The sequence below is a fragment of the Staurois parvus genome, unplaced genomic scaffold (assembly GCF_062004578.1).
Source record: "Staurois parvus isolate SC_StPar_1 unplaced genomic scaffold, SC_StPar_1.0 ptg000280l, whole genome shotgun sequence".
Taxonomy (NCBI): Eukaryota; Metazoa; Chordata; class Amphibia; order Anura; family Ranidae; genus Staurois; species Staurois parvus.
In genome coordinates this window covers 22,281-39,956 of record NW_028318076.1, presented here as the reverse complement: position 1 = coordinate 39,956, position 17,676 = coordinate 22,281, and the positions used below count along the sequence as shown (strand labels likewise).

The window sequence follows — 17,676 nt, the reverse complement described above, 5'->3', positions numbered from 1 at the left end:
AAGTATTACATTCAAAGGCATGACTGTCTTTTCTTATGTCAGGTACTACCAATTTAGACTTAGGAAAATATTTTTCATTAAATTTTTTTATCCAGTGAGGCAGGCCCTCGCACTACATAATTGCCGGTAGATCTAATGAAGATTGTACATTTAGATTGTAACATACTGTATATGGTAAGCCTTAAAGCGGAGTTCCACCTGAGAAAAAAAATAAATAAAAGTCAGCAGCTACAAAAACTGTAGCTAACATTTATTTACTGTCCCTCGGTCCAGCGGTGTCTTCACCACCGCTGGTTTCACCGGCCATCTTCTTTCCCTGGAGCCGACATCTTCAGTGTGGACACCCGCTTGTGTCAGCTTGCGGCTTCACAGCCGGGTGCCCACTGCGCATGTGCAAGAAGCGCTGCGCTTTGTGAATGGCTCTGTAATCTTCTGGGACTTGTCATGTGTCCCAGAAGACTACGGGGAGGGAGGGGACAACTTCCGCTTCCAATCGCCAATGCAATCACAGCGGAAGTGGGAGTGGATATCTGTCAAATTCGGGTACCTGCTCCCCCCCCACTCCCGAAAGGTTCTTAATGGGGAGCGGGGGACAAAGGCGTAAAGCGGAACTTCCCCTTTTGGGTGGAGCTCTGCTTTAAGCTGGCCATACATAATACAATTTTCTTGTTCAATTTCCTTTAGATTTACCTTTAACTGTGTAGTACAAGGGCCTGCTTGATTGCATACTAATTCAAAGCGTTTAGGCTTGACCTCATATTATATGGTTTTGGTAACTCTAAAGGAAAATTGTACAAGAAAATTGTATATAAATATGACCAGCCTTAGTTACATAGTTAATCTAGCTGAAAAAAGACAAAAGTCCATCCAGTTCAACCATTAAAAAAAAAAAAAGTTATAATCCTATACCCACAGTTGATCCAGAGGAAGAAAAAAAAACCAGCAAAGCATGATCAATTTGCTCCTGCAGGGGAAAGAATTCCTTCCTGATCCCCAAAGAGGCAATCGGATATTCCCTGGATCAACTTTACCTATAAATGTTAGTATCCAGTTATATTCTGTGTATCCAAGAAAGAATCCAGGCCTTTTTTAAAGCAATCCACTGAGCTGGCCAGAACCAACTCTTGAGGGAGTCTATTCCACATTTTCACAGCTCTTACTGTGAAGAAACCTTTCCATGTTTGGAGATTAAATTTCTTTTCCTCCAGACGTAAAGAGTGCCCCCTGGTCCTCTGTATTGACCTCAGGGTGAATAGCTCTACACCGAGTTCACTATATGAACCACTAATGTATCTGTACATGTTGATCATATCCCCCCTTTTTCTCCTCTTCTTAAGAGAGAATAAATTCAGTTCCTATAATCTTTCCTCATAGCTGCTATGGTTATTTGTGTGTTCCTAGGTGGTTTTTGTGTTTGGGTTCTTTCTGGCTCTCCCTTTTTGTCTGATTCAGGTCCACTCTACCTGTCACAAGGCAGGATGACACTCATCATCTGTTACCAGTGAGATCTTTCAAATAATTGTCAAAAAAGATTGGTCCTGAGCTTCTTGCAGGAAGCCTGTCAATCAATCACTGTCCAGGCCTAGCTTTAAATATCTCTTTAAAGAGCGCCGGCAGGCGACCCGAGAAGAGGAGGATCCAGGCTGCTCTGTGCTAATCCATGTTTTTTATTTAAAAAAAGCCTTTAGAATCACTTTAAGGTAAAAATGTTCTTCCCTTACTATCACTTTAAAGTGTTTTGGTAAAAATGATATTTGTTTGATTATTTTAATTTAAACCTCACTAAAGGGAAGTGGCCTATTTTTTCCATTATTTATGTCTGTTCTTTTTTTAATTTAATATTATTTTTCCCTTTACAGGTCAGTGGGTAGGTGTTGTGGGGTCCGAAAAAAAATCTGATTTAAACTTACTGTAGTGAGTTCAGTTAAAAGATCATACCCAAGTTAACACCCAATACCTAGTTAGCCGTATCTGTATTTCTGCAGTGTAATGAGTATGCACTTCCCTCTGGGCAGATGTTACAATGTGGCACAAATCAATGTACTTCTCATGACTCCTGTTTTTCTCCTTTCTCTCCACCTCAATCTGTAACATGTATTTGGAAAGATCCTTGTCAGCACTCCTAGCCTGTCACGTGACTGGAATAGCAGAAGCAGTTCTCCTATAAAAGAGAAGAGTGAGCTCACTATTGTACGACAGAAGCAGCCTGCACAACTCAGTGGAGACAACACATCAGAGAGACTCAGGGACCGAACATGGAGTCATCGGACAGAAAGGAATCCAAAGGGTAAACATGTTGTTCTGATTTTTTTAATTTTTCACACCAAACTGTGTGACTCAGCCCTACTTCTGTTGCTGCCTACAGAGCTGAGTAAATTTATGTAGATTTATTTGGTTTATAGTTCATGGGATGAATACGCCTTTCTTCCAATAAGCTGGAAATTCATTTCCCATTAGGGTCCTTTTACAATGATCAGTTTTTGATGTGCTTTTGTCTAGCTTTCACACTCATGTGCTTTTGATTTTGCATTCCCATTGAATTTCAGAGGAAGGTGCTTTTGAAAAACAGTACACCTGCAGTGTGAAGAGGTCCATAGGAATTAACAGAATACATTTTCAAGCATTTTGTTCCATTTTTAAACACCAAAAGTGCATCAAAACCAATAAGTGTGAAATGGCCCTTATATCTATCTTCATTGTTTGGTTAGTCTGATAGACCGCCAACACACACATTCTATGTATAGAATCCACGCACGGGTGGATTCTTGGGGCATCAGCATAAGCTGTCCAATTCCGAATTTGAATTCAATTATTTATTTAATTATGAAATACATTGAGTGAGGAGCTTCTGTAATATTACTTACTGCCTTGTTTATAGATTCATATGTATACAGAAATTTCTCTAAGGGGGAGGATTTACTAAAAGTGGAGCACACAGAATTTGGTGCAGTTGTAAACAGTAACAAATCATTTTCTAACTTCAGCTTGTTCAATTAAGCTTTGACAGCAAAATCTGGAAGCTGATTGGTTTCTATGTGCAGCTACATCAGATTTTGGGTGCACAAATTTTAGTAAATTCCCTCCTCTGTCAGCTGTGATTACAGTTTAAAGCAAAGTTCCACCTAAAAGGGGAAGTTCCACTTTAATGCTTTGCAGGCCCTTGTACTACATAGTTAAAGGTAAATCTAAAGGAAATTGAACAAGAAAATTGTATAATGTATGGTCAGCTTAAAGCGGAGCTCCACCCAAAAGTGGAAGCTCTGCTTTAGGCCTTTGTCCCCTGCTCCCCATTAAGGATTGGCACCTTTGGGGAGTGGGGGGGAGAGCGGGTACCCGAATTTGACAGGTACCCGGTCCCACTTCCGCTGCGATTGCCTAAGTGATTGGAAGCAGAGGTTGACCTCCCCCCTCCCTCCCTGTCGTCTTTTGGGACACGTGACAGGTCCCAGAAGACTACGGGGCATTCACAAAGCACAGCACTTCTCACGCATGCACAGTGGGCACCCGACTGTGAAGCCACAAGCTGTCACAGCCAGGTGCCCACACTAAAGATGAGGGAGAGAAGACGGTCGGTGAAATAGCGGTGGTGAGGACACCACTGGACTGAGGGACAGGTAAGTGGCTGTATTTTAAAAGTCAGCTTTTATTTTTTTTTTTTCAGCTGGAACTCCGCTTTAAAGAAGAAGTGAAGCAAAAGTCTTTTTAGACAAAATACAGGAGGGTTATAACCCCCGTCTATTTTTGTTTGCTATCTCTGTCCCATTTGGGAGATTTCCCTTCTCTATCTGTCCCATTGCCACAAAAAAGAGAAGTTAGAGGAAATCCCTCCAAAATAAGGGAAATCCCTGGTTGTCACCATAACTACTGTCAAAATGTGGGATTTTCTTTCACCTTCACTCTCAGTAATAATGGTCCCTAGGACAAATAGAGAGGGTGAAGCTCCCTAAAGCCAGCCATACACTCTGCAATAAGATTCTACAATCTCCTTTAGATCTACTAACAATTGTGTAATATGAGGATCTGTGTGATTTTTGGTAAATGTAAATGAGACTGGACTGGGATTGTACAATCAGATTATTGTGTGTATGGCAACGCTAACGAGGACACAGAAAGCAATAAAAACCTGACAGGTGTTCTAATCCCTCTCCATCCTATCCAAAACAAAAATAAACTTTTTGGCTGCAGTTGCACTTTAAGCACACGTGAGAATGTCTAGAATGTGTCACAAAAGAATGTGAAACATGCAAACAAGTATTATTGTGCAGTAAATGAATATATTATAAAAGTATGTCAGTGTAATCACCGTGTTAATGTATAACATTCTCTGTTTCTTTTAACTTTCCTATGCATAATTAGCTGTATTGTAAGTTCATTTTTATACTGTGCAGCTATGCAAATAAGTCTTCGTTGTACAAGCAGCCTGTCATAAGCAATAATTTTCTATGTTGTGTCCAGGGCTGGGACAAGGCAGGGGTGGAAGGGGCACCTGCACTGGGCACTGTCATAATCTGTGGAGAGGTTGTGTCCTCCTATCCTGCCCTCTATATCTTACCTGCTGCTTAAGCGTCATGTCAGATAGGTGATTCTGGCCATAGTGAGAAATTGCCAGCATCAGGATTGCTAAAGGGCTGTTTGTCTCTTCCTATGGAATTGTTTCCTCTGTTGTCACTGTCTCAAATGCTACTAAATCTCGGTCACTAGGGATGGTTGCAACATCTTGCTGCCTCAGCTAGTGATTGAGCAATTGAAAAGGGACAGACAAGAAGCCATTCGGTAATACTTCCGCTAGCTTTAGTGATCCTGCAGCTGGCATTTTTTTCACCACTGGCAGTAATGTCCACCTGAAATCAGCCTTACAAATCTTGACCAGAGAAACGAGGTCTTCCAATGGCATTTGCTCAGATCCTAACATATTCAACAGGTTATTGGGAAGACTCATGGCACTTTCTGTGAATTCTCTGTATAAGCACCGCATTCTGAAATCGCAGCCCCCTGATAATTATATGCATACCTTTTCTTCAGTTTTGGATAGAATAGGGAAGGGCTAAAGGTCCTGTCAGTTTATTCTTTGCTGTCTTTGTCATGTTGAGGACATTTTGTTCACTTTTCCATCATAAAGATGGAACAGGAATTGAGCAGAACCTCTTAACTTAGATAGTTGTACCTAGAACAGGTGTCACCATTGAAAGATTATTCCTTAATTCCTGCTCTGAGGACAACTATAACATTTTGAATTTTCCATCAATTTCTGTCTGGATGACTAAGCCAACAAGAGAAATGGGTTCAACCTCCCCAGTGGGAAACAGACAGAGGTTCTAAAAAGTTTTAGCTATATACTTTTCAAGCAATACATAGCAGTTGGTAAGCGCCATCCACTTTAGACCAAATCCATTTTGTGGGATCATTTATTGAAAAACGCGAAAACTTTTGAAGTGAAGCAACCAGGCAGGTTTCTGTGGGTAAGAACTTCAGTATTCATGAATCAGTATTAGCACATACAGTATTGCAACTGTAGCTACTATAGCAACTCACTAATTTAATATTAGTATATAATATGTCTCCACAATGATTTAGTAAGTATAGATGTAGCATTGCTCAACATACTTCTTACATTCTGTTCTATTTCTTAGCTCACAAGAGGGCGCTAAAGGTTTTTAATCTTTATGCATTCTATAGATAAAGGTAAAAAAAAAACTTTCTGTGTGCAGCAGCCCCCCCCCCAAAAAAAAACTTACCTGAACCCCATCTTGATTCAGCAATGTGCACGAGAGCCTAGGTTCTCCCAGGTCTCTCCCTCATTGTCTGAGACTGCAGCCGTAGCCATTGGCTCCCGCTAATGTCAGTCACAGCCAGTGAGCCAGTGGGGAGAGAGCAGGGGTGGGGCTGAGCAATGCTCCATGTGTGAATGGACACACAGAGCAGTGGCTGTGAGTGAGCCTGCTCTGGTGCTCAGAGAGCAAGCAGCTTGCTATGAGGGCACTAGGCAGGAGGGAGGGGCCTGAAGTGCCATCAAGGGATCCAAGAAGAGGAGGATTGGGGCTGCTTTGCAAAACATTTGCACAGAGCAGGTAAGTATAACATGTTTTTTATTAAGAAAAACCCTTTACTATCACTTTAAAATGGGAAACCAGCAGTATTTGGCATGCTGGATTCTAGCTTTGATTCCAGCAAAGAACTGTATTCTCATTGTATGTTTGGAAATATTTATATGAAGACTACAAGTGTATATACAAATTTGAAAGCAGGAACTTCATCAACCTATCAAACCTTGGTAGAAATTGTATGTAAGCATGTAATGGTCCTGGCTCATGGGTTGATTCTGGTACCTGTAATCTACCTCTTGAACTTAAGCTACCCAGATATATCAAATAGTGGAAGCTATGTGATGAAAGATCTTTTCCTGGTTTGATTTCCTGCTACCTCTGACACCAGCTTATCTTTATTTCTGTCTGGGGACACTTTGGGGAGATTTCCCCTCACATTCTGTCCTTTTCACACCTGTAAACAATTGACAGGTGTCAAAAGTTCTACAATTTCCTTACCTGACAGGAAGTGAGGGTAAGAACCAGACAGAGGCTGTAACCCTTCCCTGCTCAAACTGATTCATTCTACCTCCGGATAGAGCAAGCCAAGAGAAATTACAATGAGCCCATAGACATACTATTGGTTTCTAAATTAACTGTAACCAGCCGGACTGAGAGGGGATCAATTCTATATCAAATGGTATTTTATCTATGGTAGGATAATGTAAAAATGTGATGCCACAGTAAGAACTGGTTTTGGACTATTACAAAGTACCACTGTCAACCTAAACTTTTTACATGTTTGCTTTACGCATTTTTACTATATGTATATCAAATATAATTTAAATAATATTTTTTTTTAATTTAGTGTTATGGGCGACTTGTCTGAGGCCTTGAAAGAAGCAACAAAGGAGGTCCACCAGGAAGCAGAAAACACAGAGTTCATGAGGAATTTTCAGAAAGGACAGGTCACATTAAACGAGTTCAAGGTAACATTTTTATTTAGGTGATCATGGCAGATCATGATAACATTGTGGAGATTTTACATGAACTTAGTCAGTATAAAGTGTTACATTTTCACTCTTAGGCTTCATGCACACTAATGGTTTTTTTTAAGTTAAAAAAATAGTGTTTTTTTTGGCAGCATTCAGAAGAGTTTAGGCACAATAGCATTTTATTAGCATTTTTACAATACATGTTGAGAAAAAAAAAAGCTTGAAAAGTTAGTAGCGTTTAGTAGCATTTTGTAGTGGTTAGGAGCATTTAGCATTTTTTTCTGTTGTAAAACTGCTCCAAAAAATGCAAACAGTTTTTTTTATGCTCCTAGATGCTGAAGCGCAAACAAATTTAATAGCATAAAGTGTATGAATGTAAGTTAGAGACTTTAGATTGTACGCCCCTTGAGGGTTAGAGACTGATGTGATTGTACAATATATACAGTGTGTAAAGCTCTGTGGAAATTGAAGGCGCTATAAAGTACCTGTAATAATAATAATAATAATAATAATAATAAAAAGTAGTGTGCATGGACACATAGGATAACACTATTTAGCTTCTAAGAGCAGAAAGAAAAATGCTAATAACAGCTTTTAAAGAGCTTAAAAACACGCTAGTTTGCATGGAGCCTTAAGATGTATCATAAATGGGAAGATATGCCAGGTCTTTCATCTGATAATCTGACTCTCTCTTTTATAGCTTGTCATGTCATCCTTATACTATGTGTATGAAGCCCTTGAAGAAGAGATTGAACGCAACAAAGAAAATCCAGTGTTTTCCCCACTGTATTTTCCTCTGGAACTACATCGCAAAAGTGCTTTGGAAGAAGATCTTGAATATTTCTATGGACCACAGTGGCAAAAAAAGCTAAATTTCCCACAGTCCACTAGAAATTATGTAGAGAGGCTTCATCATATCGGTCGTAAGGAACCAGAGTTGCTGTTAGCCCATGCATATACAAGATATTTAGGAGACCTTTCAGGTGGTCAAGTTCTCAAAAAGATTGCTCAGAAAGCACTTCAGCTGCCAGCCACTGGGGAAGGACTGGCCTTTTTCACATTTCCCCATGTTACAAATGCAACAAAGTTCAAACAACTATATCGCTCCAGAATGAACTCTATAGATTTTGACAGTGCTACAAAAACAAGGGTCTTAGAAGAAGCAAAGACAGCATTTGTGCTTAATGTAAAGGTAAATATTCTATATATATTTGCTGGACAAGAAAAATTCCCTTCAAAGTGATAGATTAATATTTTGTCTAAATTAATTATTAATTTGTGAGCACTACTGTACATCTTTTTTTTTTTTTTCCAAGAAATTTTTATTGAGATATGAAAGGCATAACAAGTCATAAACAAATACGGATCGCAGTCCGCGCAAGTCTTTAAGCATGTTCTCCCGTAACGCAGACGGGTTCAGGACATATAAGTAAATCGTAGCACAACCTGAAATACAGTCCTAAGAGGAAGGCATAGTATATACCCATAGCAATGATGTTAGCAGTATGTAATATATAGAAAGACGGGGTACAATAGTCCTTGTGTAGGGAGATCTAAAGAAACAGGACAGTGAGGTATATAACAATAGTCGTGTCAACTCAAGGCATATATGTCTTAGGATTCCGTACCTGAACATTATACTGTACATCTTAACCTGATAATCATAATGGAGACAGATTAGCACATTAATTAAATGTCACAATGTTTAGCTGCTATTTTATTAATTGTTGCCATTACCATTAGCACTAAGACCCCTCTCCTTCCAGCTATGCCTTGCCCCCCCCCCCCCCTTTCATAGCTGTACTATGGCTGGTGCAGAACATTTCGCTACCACTCCAATAGTAAAAATAAAGTGTATGAATTATTACTCTTCAAAGGAGCCAGTTTGTTTACCATCATTTGGCTTAAAAAGTTGGACCCCTACTACCTTGATACTTGGCATTGCTTGTGCATCAAGCATTGCTTGTGTTACAAGATTCAGAAACACTATAACAATTTTGTGTAAAATACTATTTATGATGTCCACACAACCCTAGCTCCACATTAGTATATGGGCCTGATTAACAGATGAATTCAGAACAGTGTCGCAACTCTCATGTAGGCTACGCCTGCTTGCACTACAGTAGAGTAAAAAGATTGTGGCAGAGGGCATGACCATCAGCATTGTTGCTGTCGATTCGCAATCCTGTAGCTTGTCAATCAGCACCTGGCCACACCTAGCACTGCCCATTACTTTTTGGCTCTGCTCTTCCCACTGTGATCTGCAGTGTCTGGAAGGGGGTGCATATGAGACGCAAATGAAAGAGGAATTGGCTCAGTCAGGGCAGGTATTGAAAGTCTATTGTTTACTGTATGAGGCTTGTGCAATACATAGTAATTGGATTTGTTAGTTGTTTAGACAGTCATGCAGGAGCCTTTAGTTGTATGTTAAGTTTATGTGTAACAATGTGGTTCACAGTTATTAAGGTCTACCCAGGGCTAAAGATGTGGAGCTGGACCTGAACCATGGAAAAAGAGAGTACCCATTTACTGTATATCCTGATATGCTCTTTATCTATGGCCTTTTAATTAAAAAGAAGCAAGCTGTGCACAGGATTTTGCTATTGTTGCCATGCCTGTCCTATTTCATTTTTATAAAAATAAAATATATAATTATTATATATATAATTTAGTGTAAACTATTATTTCTAATTTAGTGTATTTTTTTTAGGTGTTTGAAGAATTACAAATCTTATCGACAAGACAGAATGGCAATTTAACAGATGAGGATCCAACATTAAGAAACAGAGTACCCAAATCAATGAAAGGTTAGATAATATGATCCACTTTGAATTGATTTTTTAAGATGCAAAGCAATACCAATGAAATAGTAATAATTAATGTGCTTTTGAATGTTCGGTTGTAGCTTTATTCGTTGCAGGGCATGTATTCTTAGTTGTAGACTGGTGCTCAACATAGAGGAGAGGAAATAATATTTAAGCAACGTTTGCATTATTAATTCACTGGATTTGATCCTAAAATCTTATCCATTGGGTTTTCTTTGTGCAGATTTGGGTTTTTAAATTTCATTTTTGAAAACCTGGCTTCTAATAAAGGATATTGGCTGACATAGTAACAGATTTAGCACTCCACCATGCTGTAAGCAGTTCATGTGGGCATTGAGAAAGGGGTCCTAAAAAGTGGGCATAAGGACAGGGGAGAAGTTACCCCCTCCCAAGCGACCTATATAGGGGTCAGTTGGATAGGTTTTTCTAATTACTTTATAAGAAATAAAGACACTTCTCCCTCTTCCACAATGCCTTACAAATTTTTTTTTCATTTGCGTGCTTTTCAAAAAAAAAATGAAGCAAAGAATTTTAATCCAATATTAATGAATACAGTTACCTTATAATTGTGTTAAGGTTTACAGTAAAGAGGAGTGAATAGCTAGAAATATATATATATATATATATATATATATATATATATATATATAGTAGCCTATCACAGCTCTTCCCATATCCTCTTCCCATGCTTTGAAGTCTACAGGAGGGTTTCTAAGGAACTTATCTTCAGACACATCATTTATCCAATAAGTCTTTTAAAATGCAGAAGTGATCTCTTAAGGGGTCAAAAGGGTCCCTTTTACTGGTTCTTATAAGTGGGAATTGAAATCATATGTACTTGCAATGTGGATCAGTCATTTTTACAAATATTCATGTATTTGAAAATCCTTGTCAAATGTACTTTAGTAATTTCCCATTGTTCTCTAACTTTATCATTAATAGAATACATCAAAATACCCTACTCAGAAAAAATGTATATTTGTCATTTAAGTAGAAATAGTATGGACAGGCAGAATACTAACATATGACTAACTATTTACATTTATTTATTCCTTCCCTTTTTTAGCAGGAGACACCAACTACAGGATCCATACCTCTGAGAAGACAGCTTTCTTCAATCAGTTTCCTAGATGGGTTGCCATTGGTGGATGTGTTCTCCTGGCCATTATGGGACTTTACATTTTATAAAAAATGTTTTTAACAATGGTCATATTGAAAAAAATCTAGGCATCCCTAATATGTAGCAACTGTTGTCTGGAAAGAAGACAATTTTTTAGATGATTCATAACTGTTACACCAAAATGCAAATAATCATGTTTGATTGTTTTTTCTAAATATAAATCTATCATGCCTGTTTATATCATTCCTAAAAAGCAGTGCTACATTCTGCCTTTATCATGCCATTATTTATTCAATACAATAATTGAAAAATAATTGAAACTTTCCTGCAGGTCTTCTTTCATTCTATAACATGATTCACTAGGCCTTCATGTACTTCCATTATGAAGACATGAAACATGAATGAGCATGACATCTAAATCAATGGAGCTATCTAACATATCCAGTAGTGGTATTTGGGAAATTGTTGCCTCATCTTTCAAAAATTATATGCAGTATATACATATGAAATATTCCTACTCACAGTTATCTGCAAAACCTATTACAACATTTGCAATACAATTATTATTTGAGAAGATGAATGACAGTTTTATAAAAAATCTTAACACTGTGTAATACTTTTACATGTAAATTGGATATATTGATGTATACCTTATAACAACTGAGACACAGATAAAAATAAGCCATAATTACATGAGCAACTTCACAATTTTACATGAGCAAGAAGAAATTAAGGACAAAGTGTTACAAAGTACCATAGGTATTATTTTTGAAAAACATAGCCTGTAATAAAAGTGTTTTTTTTTCTAAATTTATGGTTCTTAAAGTAATAATTTGCCATGAAACTTCTTATATGTATATGTTCTTAAGAATATTGTAAATAAATGTTGTAAGAATATTTTTATATCTTATGTAACAGACATATGTAATAATCAGTCCAGGTGATTGAACTAAATGTTTTTTTTACAAACTAAAAATAAATGTTTTACTAATCTGTAATAAGAAATGGCTCTATCATTTATATTTCAAAGAAATATATTTTGCTCAATTCAGTTTATTGAATGTTAGTTTAAAATAAAAAAGGGGTAGAGAATAAAGAAGGGGGAGGGGGTACAAAAGTTACACCATGAGCGCACCATATTTCAGCATGAAGAACATGCACATTTAGCTATAGGTAACATTTAAAAGAAATATATTTTTATTACACTGCAGGGGCAGCTTACAATGTCTTGAGATATATATATGTAAACTCAAGACATTGTGAGATTATACGGCCCTGGGATAAAAGGAAGATCCATGTCCAAAGCATAAATACATAAAAAAAAGTTATTTCATCTATAGTTCAGCTTTGAAACAGCAAGCAGAAAACAGCACATGAAATTTATGCTACCTATAAAATAACTGCTTTGATTTCTATAAGTATTTGGGTGTAACTACATGGAATTTCCAGAACAACATGGTAGGTTATTTGCTGGGGGATAAAGGAGGGGGAGTAGGGGAGAAAAGAAGAGAGATTGGGGATGGGTGGTTGGAGGCTGGTCAGAGGGAAGAGAAATTAAAGGTCAGAAAAGGAAAGATGGTGGTGTCTGTGTCTATGTGAGAAGTGATCTCAGAGTGAGTGTGAAAGTGGACCTAGTTGATGGAGAGTGTGATGAGGCTGAAGCATTATGGGTGGAACTGCATATGGGGGTGCATACTACAAAGGTAATCATTGGATTTTTCTTGAGGCCTCCCAGTGTTAACGAGGAGGTGGAGACTCAGCTCCTTGCAAAGATCATAAGGGCTGGGACAGTGATAATAATGGGGGATTTTAACTACCTGGAAATTGACTGGAGTGATGGTACTGCAGGAACAGTTAAAGGGCAAAAATGTATACGCCTACTACAGGACAATTTTATGGTACAGTTCATAGAGGTCCCAACTAGGAATGATGCTCTGCCTGACCTGGTAATCTCAAACCATGCAGAGCTTATTACGAACGTCCATATAAAAGAACATCTGGGTAGCAGTGACCATAACATGATTTAATTTATTGTTAGCTGTAAACATCAAGCACATACGAGAACAATAAAAACGCTCAACTTTAAGAGAGCTAATTTTCCAAGCCTAAGAGCTGCTCTCCAAGACTTAGACTGAGAGGGAATATTGGCATCAATGAACACAACACAGAAATGGGAGTTCTTCAAAAAGACTGTATGTGAACACATTACAAAATATATTCCCATGGGCAACAAGTTTAAAAGGCGAAAAATCAAACCTATGTGGCTTACGACCAAAGTTAAAAAAGCTATAGATAATAAGAAAATATAAAAATGAAGGAACGCTATCATCGTTTAAACATTACAAAGAATATAACAGAATATGCAAAAAGAAAATAAAGGCCGCAAAAATTGAAACTGAATGACAGATTACAACAGATAGCAGGACAAACCCCCAAAAATTCTTCAAATATATTAATAGTAAAAAGGTCTGGTCCAAGCATGTAGGCCCTTTACTAAATAATCTAGAGTGGGTGACTGGGGACAAAGAGAAGGCAAATTTATTAAATACCTTCTTCAGCTCTGTATATACAAAGGAGCATGGGGGAGCTTTTGTCCATAATGGGCATGGTATAGACCAGCAATGGGCAAACTACGGCCCGGCGGACCTTTTAATCCGGCCCGCGGAGCTAGGCTCCCGCTACGCTCCTCTCACAGTCCGCCCTGTTTCCTATGAGGATCTGTCCCCCCTCGACGTATCTGCGCATGTGCCGGAGATCGCCGATCGGCTGCTAATGCCTGAAACTGGCACATGCGCAGATACGTCGAGGGGGACAGATCCTCATAGGAGACAGATTTTCATGCTACACCGAACGGCGCGGGAACAAGAGGAACAAGATGAACGCGCGGAGCAAAGGTAAGTGAATTGACACAGGGGGGACTTGGGGACTTAATATGGGGGATGAATTAATATGGGGAATGAATTACTATAGGGGGGATGAATTACTATATGGGGGATGAATTACTATATGGGGGATGAATTACTATATGGGGGATTAATTACTATATGGGGGATGAATTACTATATGGGGGATGAATTACTATGGGGGATGAATTACTATGGGGGATGAATTACTATGGGGGATGAATTACTATATGGGGGATGAATTACTATGGGGGATGAATTACTATATGGGGGATGAATTAATATGGGGGATGAATTACTATATGGGGGATGAATTACTATGGGGGATGAATTACTATATGGGGGATTAATTACTATGTGGGGGATGAATTACTATGGGGGATGAATTACTATGGGGGATGAATTACTATATGGGGGATGAATTACTATATGGGGGATGAATTACTATGGGGGATGAATTACTATATGGGGGATGAATTACTATGGGGGATGAATTACTATGGGGGACGAATTACTATATGGGGGACGAATTACTATGGGGGATGAATTACTATGGGGGATGAATTACTATGGGGAATGAATTACTATATGGGGGATGAATTACTATGGGGGATGAATTACTATATGGGGGATTAATTACTATGCTTACTATGGGGGAATATTACTATACTTACTATGGATGACACATACACATCATTCATCTACTCTTGGTCCGGCCCCCGGGTCCAATATATGAACCCATTGCGGCCCTCAAGTCAAAAAGTTTGCTCACCCCTGGTATAGACACAGCTCCAGATGATCCACATTGGCTGAAAATTGATATGATCCAGAAATATTTAGACAGAATAAAGGTGAATAAAGCACCTGGACCGGATGGCATACACCCTTAAAGAATTGAGCTATATTATTTCAAAGCCATTGTTTCTAATTTTTAGGGAATCTTTAATGACTGGCATAGTACCACTGGATTGGAGTAAGGTCAATGTGGTGCCTATATTTAAAAAGGGGTCAAAATCTTTACCAAGTAATTATAGACCTGTTGATTTAACATCTATAGTTGGGAAGATACTGGAGAGTTTAATAAAAGACCACATAGATGAGTTCTTGCTGGAAAAAAATATTTTAAGCAACAGACAACATGGATTCATGAAAGACAAAAGTTGTCAAATAAATCTGATTTCTTTATATGAGGAGGTGAGCAAAACCTTGGACAGAGGGGTGGCGGTGGATGTGGTATACTTGGACAGAGGGGTGGCAGTGGACATGGTATACTTGGACAGAGGGGTGGTGGTGGACGTGGTATACTTGGATTTTGCAAAAGCGTTTGACACAGTTCCCCACACATGGCTAATGTGTAAGGTAAAGTCTACAGGCTTGGAAAAATCTGTATGTAAATGGATAGAAAACTGGCTAAAAGATCATATTCAGAGAGTAGTGGTTAATGATTCATACACGGAATGGTCTGGGGTTGTTAGTGGTGTACCCCAAGGTTCAGTGTTGAGACCCTTACTCTTCACTATATTTATAAACGATATAGGGTCTGGAATTAAAAATCCAATTTCAGTCTTTGCAGATGACACCAAGCTGTGCAGTGGAATAACGCCCTTACAGGATGTCTCCAAATTACAAGCCGACCTCAATGCACTGTTTAATTGGGGAACTATTATTATTATTATTATTATACAGTATTTATAAAGCGCCAATAGTTCGCTCAGCGCTGTACATTACAAAGACTATGTGGCAAATGTGGTTTAATGTTGATAAATGTAAGGTTATGCACTTGGGGGGTTAAGAATATGCATGCATCATACATACTGGGGGGGTACAACTGGGGGAATCAATGGTGAAGAAGGATCTGGGGGTTCCGGTAGATCACAAGCTTAATAATGGCATGCAATGCCAAGCTTTCACGTAAACTGATTAATTTACATGTATTGGGATTTTTTTTTTAGCAAAACATGTAGCAGAATACATTTTGGCCTAAATTTATGAAGAAAGTTGATTTTATAAATTTTTTTACTGGATCTGTTTTATAGTAAAAAGTCAAAAATATTGTTTTTCAAAATTGTCTGTATTTTTTTGTTTATAGCGCAAAAATTAACGCAGAGGCGATCAAATGCCACTGAAAGAAAGCTCTATTTGTGGGATCAAAAGGACATTTTTTTGGGTGCAGCATTACATGGCTGCACAATTGTCAGTTAAAGTAACGAATAGCAGTATCGCAAAAAATGGCCTGGTCAGGAAGGGGGGTAAATCCTCTGGAGGGCAAGTGGTTAAAGCGGTAGTAAAGGCCGCTTTGTGATTTTTACCTACAGGTACGCTTATGATAAAGCTTACCTGTAGATGAAATGAATATCTCCTAAACGTGCACTGTTTAAGAGATATTTTCTGTTTATGGCTACCGACGCATGCACTCTGAAGAACACATACCTGTGCCAATTTCTTCAGAGCACTGTGCCGTGGCCCCTGACTCCCGTGCGCATGCACGGGAGTGACATAATTGTGGCTTGGCCAGTAAACCAGAAGGGAGACCCAGAACGGCTAAGAATATGCATGCATCATACATACTAGGGGGAGTACAACTGGGGGAATCAATGGTGGAGAAGGATCTGGGGGTTCTGGTAGATCACAAGCTTAATAATGGCATGCAATGCCAAGCTGTGGTTTATAAAGTAAGCAAAATCCTCTCTTGTATTAAAAGAGGTATAGACTCCAGAGAGAGAGATATCATATTATCGGTACAAATCATTAGTAACACCTCATCTGGAATATGCAGTTCAGTTTTGTTCACCAATTCACAAAAAGAACATTGGGGAATTGGAGAAAGTACAGAGAAGGGCAACCAAACTGATAAGAGGCATGGAGGAGATCAGCTATGAGGAAAGATTAGAGGAACTGAATGTATTCTCTCTTGAGAAGAGGAGAATAAGGGGGGATATGATCAACATATATAAATACATCAGTGGTTCATATTGTGAACTCAGTGTTCACAGAGGACAAGGGGGCACTCTTTATGTCTGGAGAAAAATAAATTTAATGTCCAAGTACAGAAAGGTTTCTTCATAGTAAGAGCTGTGAAAATGTAAAATAGCCTCCCTCAAGAGTTGGTTCAGGCCAGCTCAATGGATTGCTTTAAAAAATGCCTAGATACTTTCTTGGATACACAGAATATAACTGGTTACAACATTTATAGGTAAAGTTGATCCATGGAATATCCCCTTTTTTCCCCCTGAAGAAGCAAATTGGATAATGCTTTGCTGAGTTTTTTCCTCTGGATCAACTGTGGGTGTAAGATTATAACTTTTTTTTTAATGGTTGAACTGGATGGACTTTTGTCTTTTTTCAGCCAGACAATATAAAGGGAAACAATACAGCAATGATACAGTTCAATACAAGAGGGTTAGGAGGGCCCTGCTCCTTGGAGCTTACAATCTAAGAGGGAGGGGATTGTGGTACAAAAGGTAATAACTGTGGGGGGTGAACTGATAGGAAGAATAGAAGATTCTGTTATTAGCCGAAGGCAGGATAGGCTTCCCTGAAGAGATAGGTTTTCAGAGATTGCCTAAAAGTGGGCAGAGTAGGCGATAGTCAGATAGATTGGGGTAGAGAGTTTCAGAGGATGGGGGAGGCTCTGGAGAAGTCCTGGAGACGAGCATGGGAGGAGGAGGCAAGGGAGCTAGAGAGCAGGAGGTCATGGGAGGAGCAGAGAGGATGGTTTGGGTGATATTTGGAGACAAGATTGGTGATGTAATTTAGGGCAGAGTTATAAATGGTTTTATACAGTGAAAGAAATAAGTATTTGGTCCCCTG

General features: G+C 38.7%; 1 protein-coding gene across 2 annotated transcripts; it reads left to right on the top strand.

Annotated features, from left to right (window-relative positions):
- The first annotated feature begins 1,869 nt into the window (after positions 1–1,869).
- Positions 1,870–11,968, top strand: HMOX1 (heme oxygenase 1). Of its 2 annotated transcripts, none has more exons than XM_089681825.1 (5): positions 1,870–2,287; positions 6,892–7,012; positions 7,719–8,210; positions 9,729–9,825; positions 10,913–11,968. In XM_089681825.1, the coding sequence occupies exons 1-5, from the start codon at positions 2,256–2,258 to the stop codon at positions 11,029–11,031; spliced, it is 861 nt and encodes a 286-aa protein (XP_089537951.1). In that variant the 5' UTR covers positions 1,870–2,255; the 3' UTR covers positions 11,032–11,968. The 2 variants fall into 2 exon arrangements, with proteins under 2 accessions (XP_089537951.1, XP_089537949.1); XM_089681823.1 differs by having other exon boundaries at positions 1,877–2,287; positions 10,910–11,968.
- The last annotated feature ends 5,708 nt before the right edge of the window (positions 11,969–17,676 follow it).

Excerpts from the sequence above, each read along its gene's own strand:
- HMOX1 (XM_089681823.1), top strand. The coding sequence starts at position 2,256 with ATGGAGTCATCGGACAGAAAGGAATCCAAAGG. Across the intron at positions 2,288-6,891 it reads GACAGAAAGGAATCCAAAGG|TGTTATGGGCGACTTGTCTG; the intron begins GTAAACATGTTG and ends TTTTTAATTTAG. Across the intron at positions 9,826-10,909 it reads AGTACCCAAATCAATGAAAG|CAGGAGACACCAACTACAGG; the intron begins GTTAGATAATAT and ends TCCCTTTTTTAG.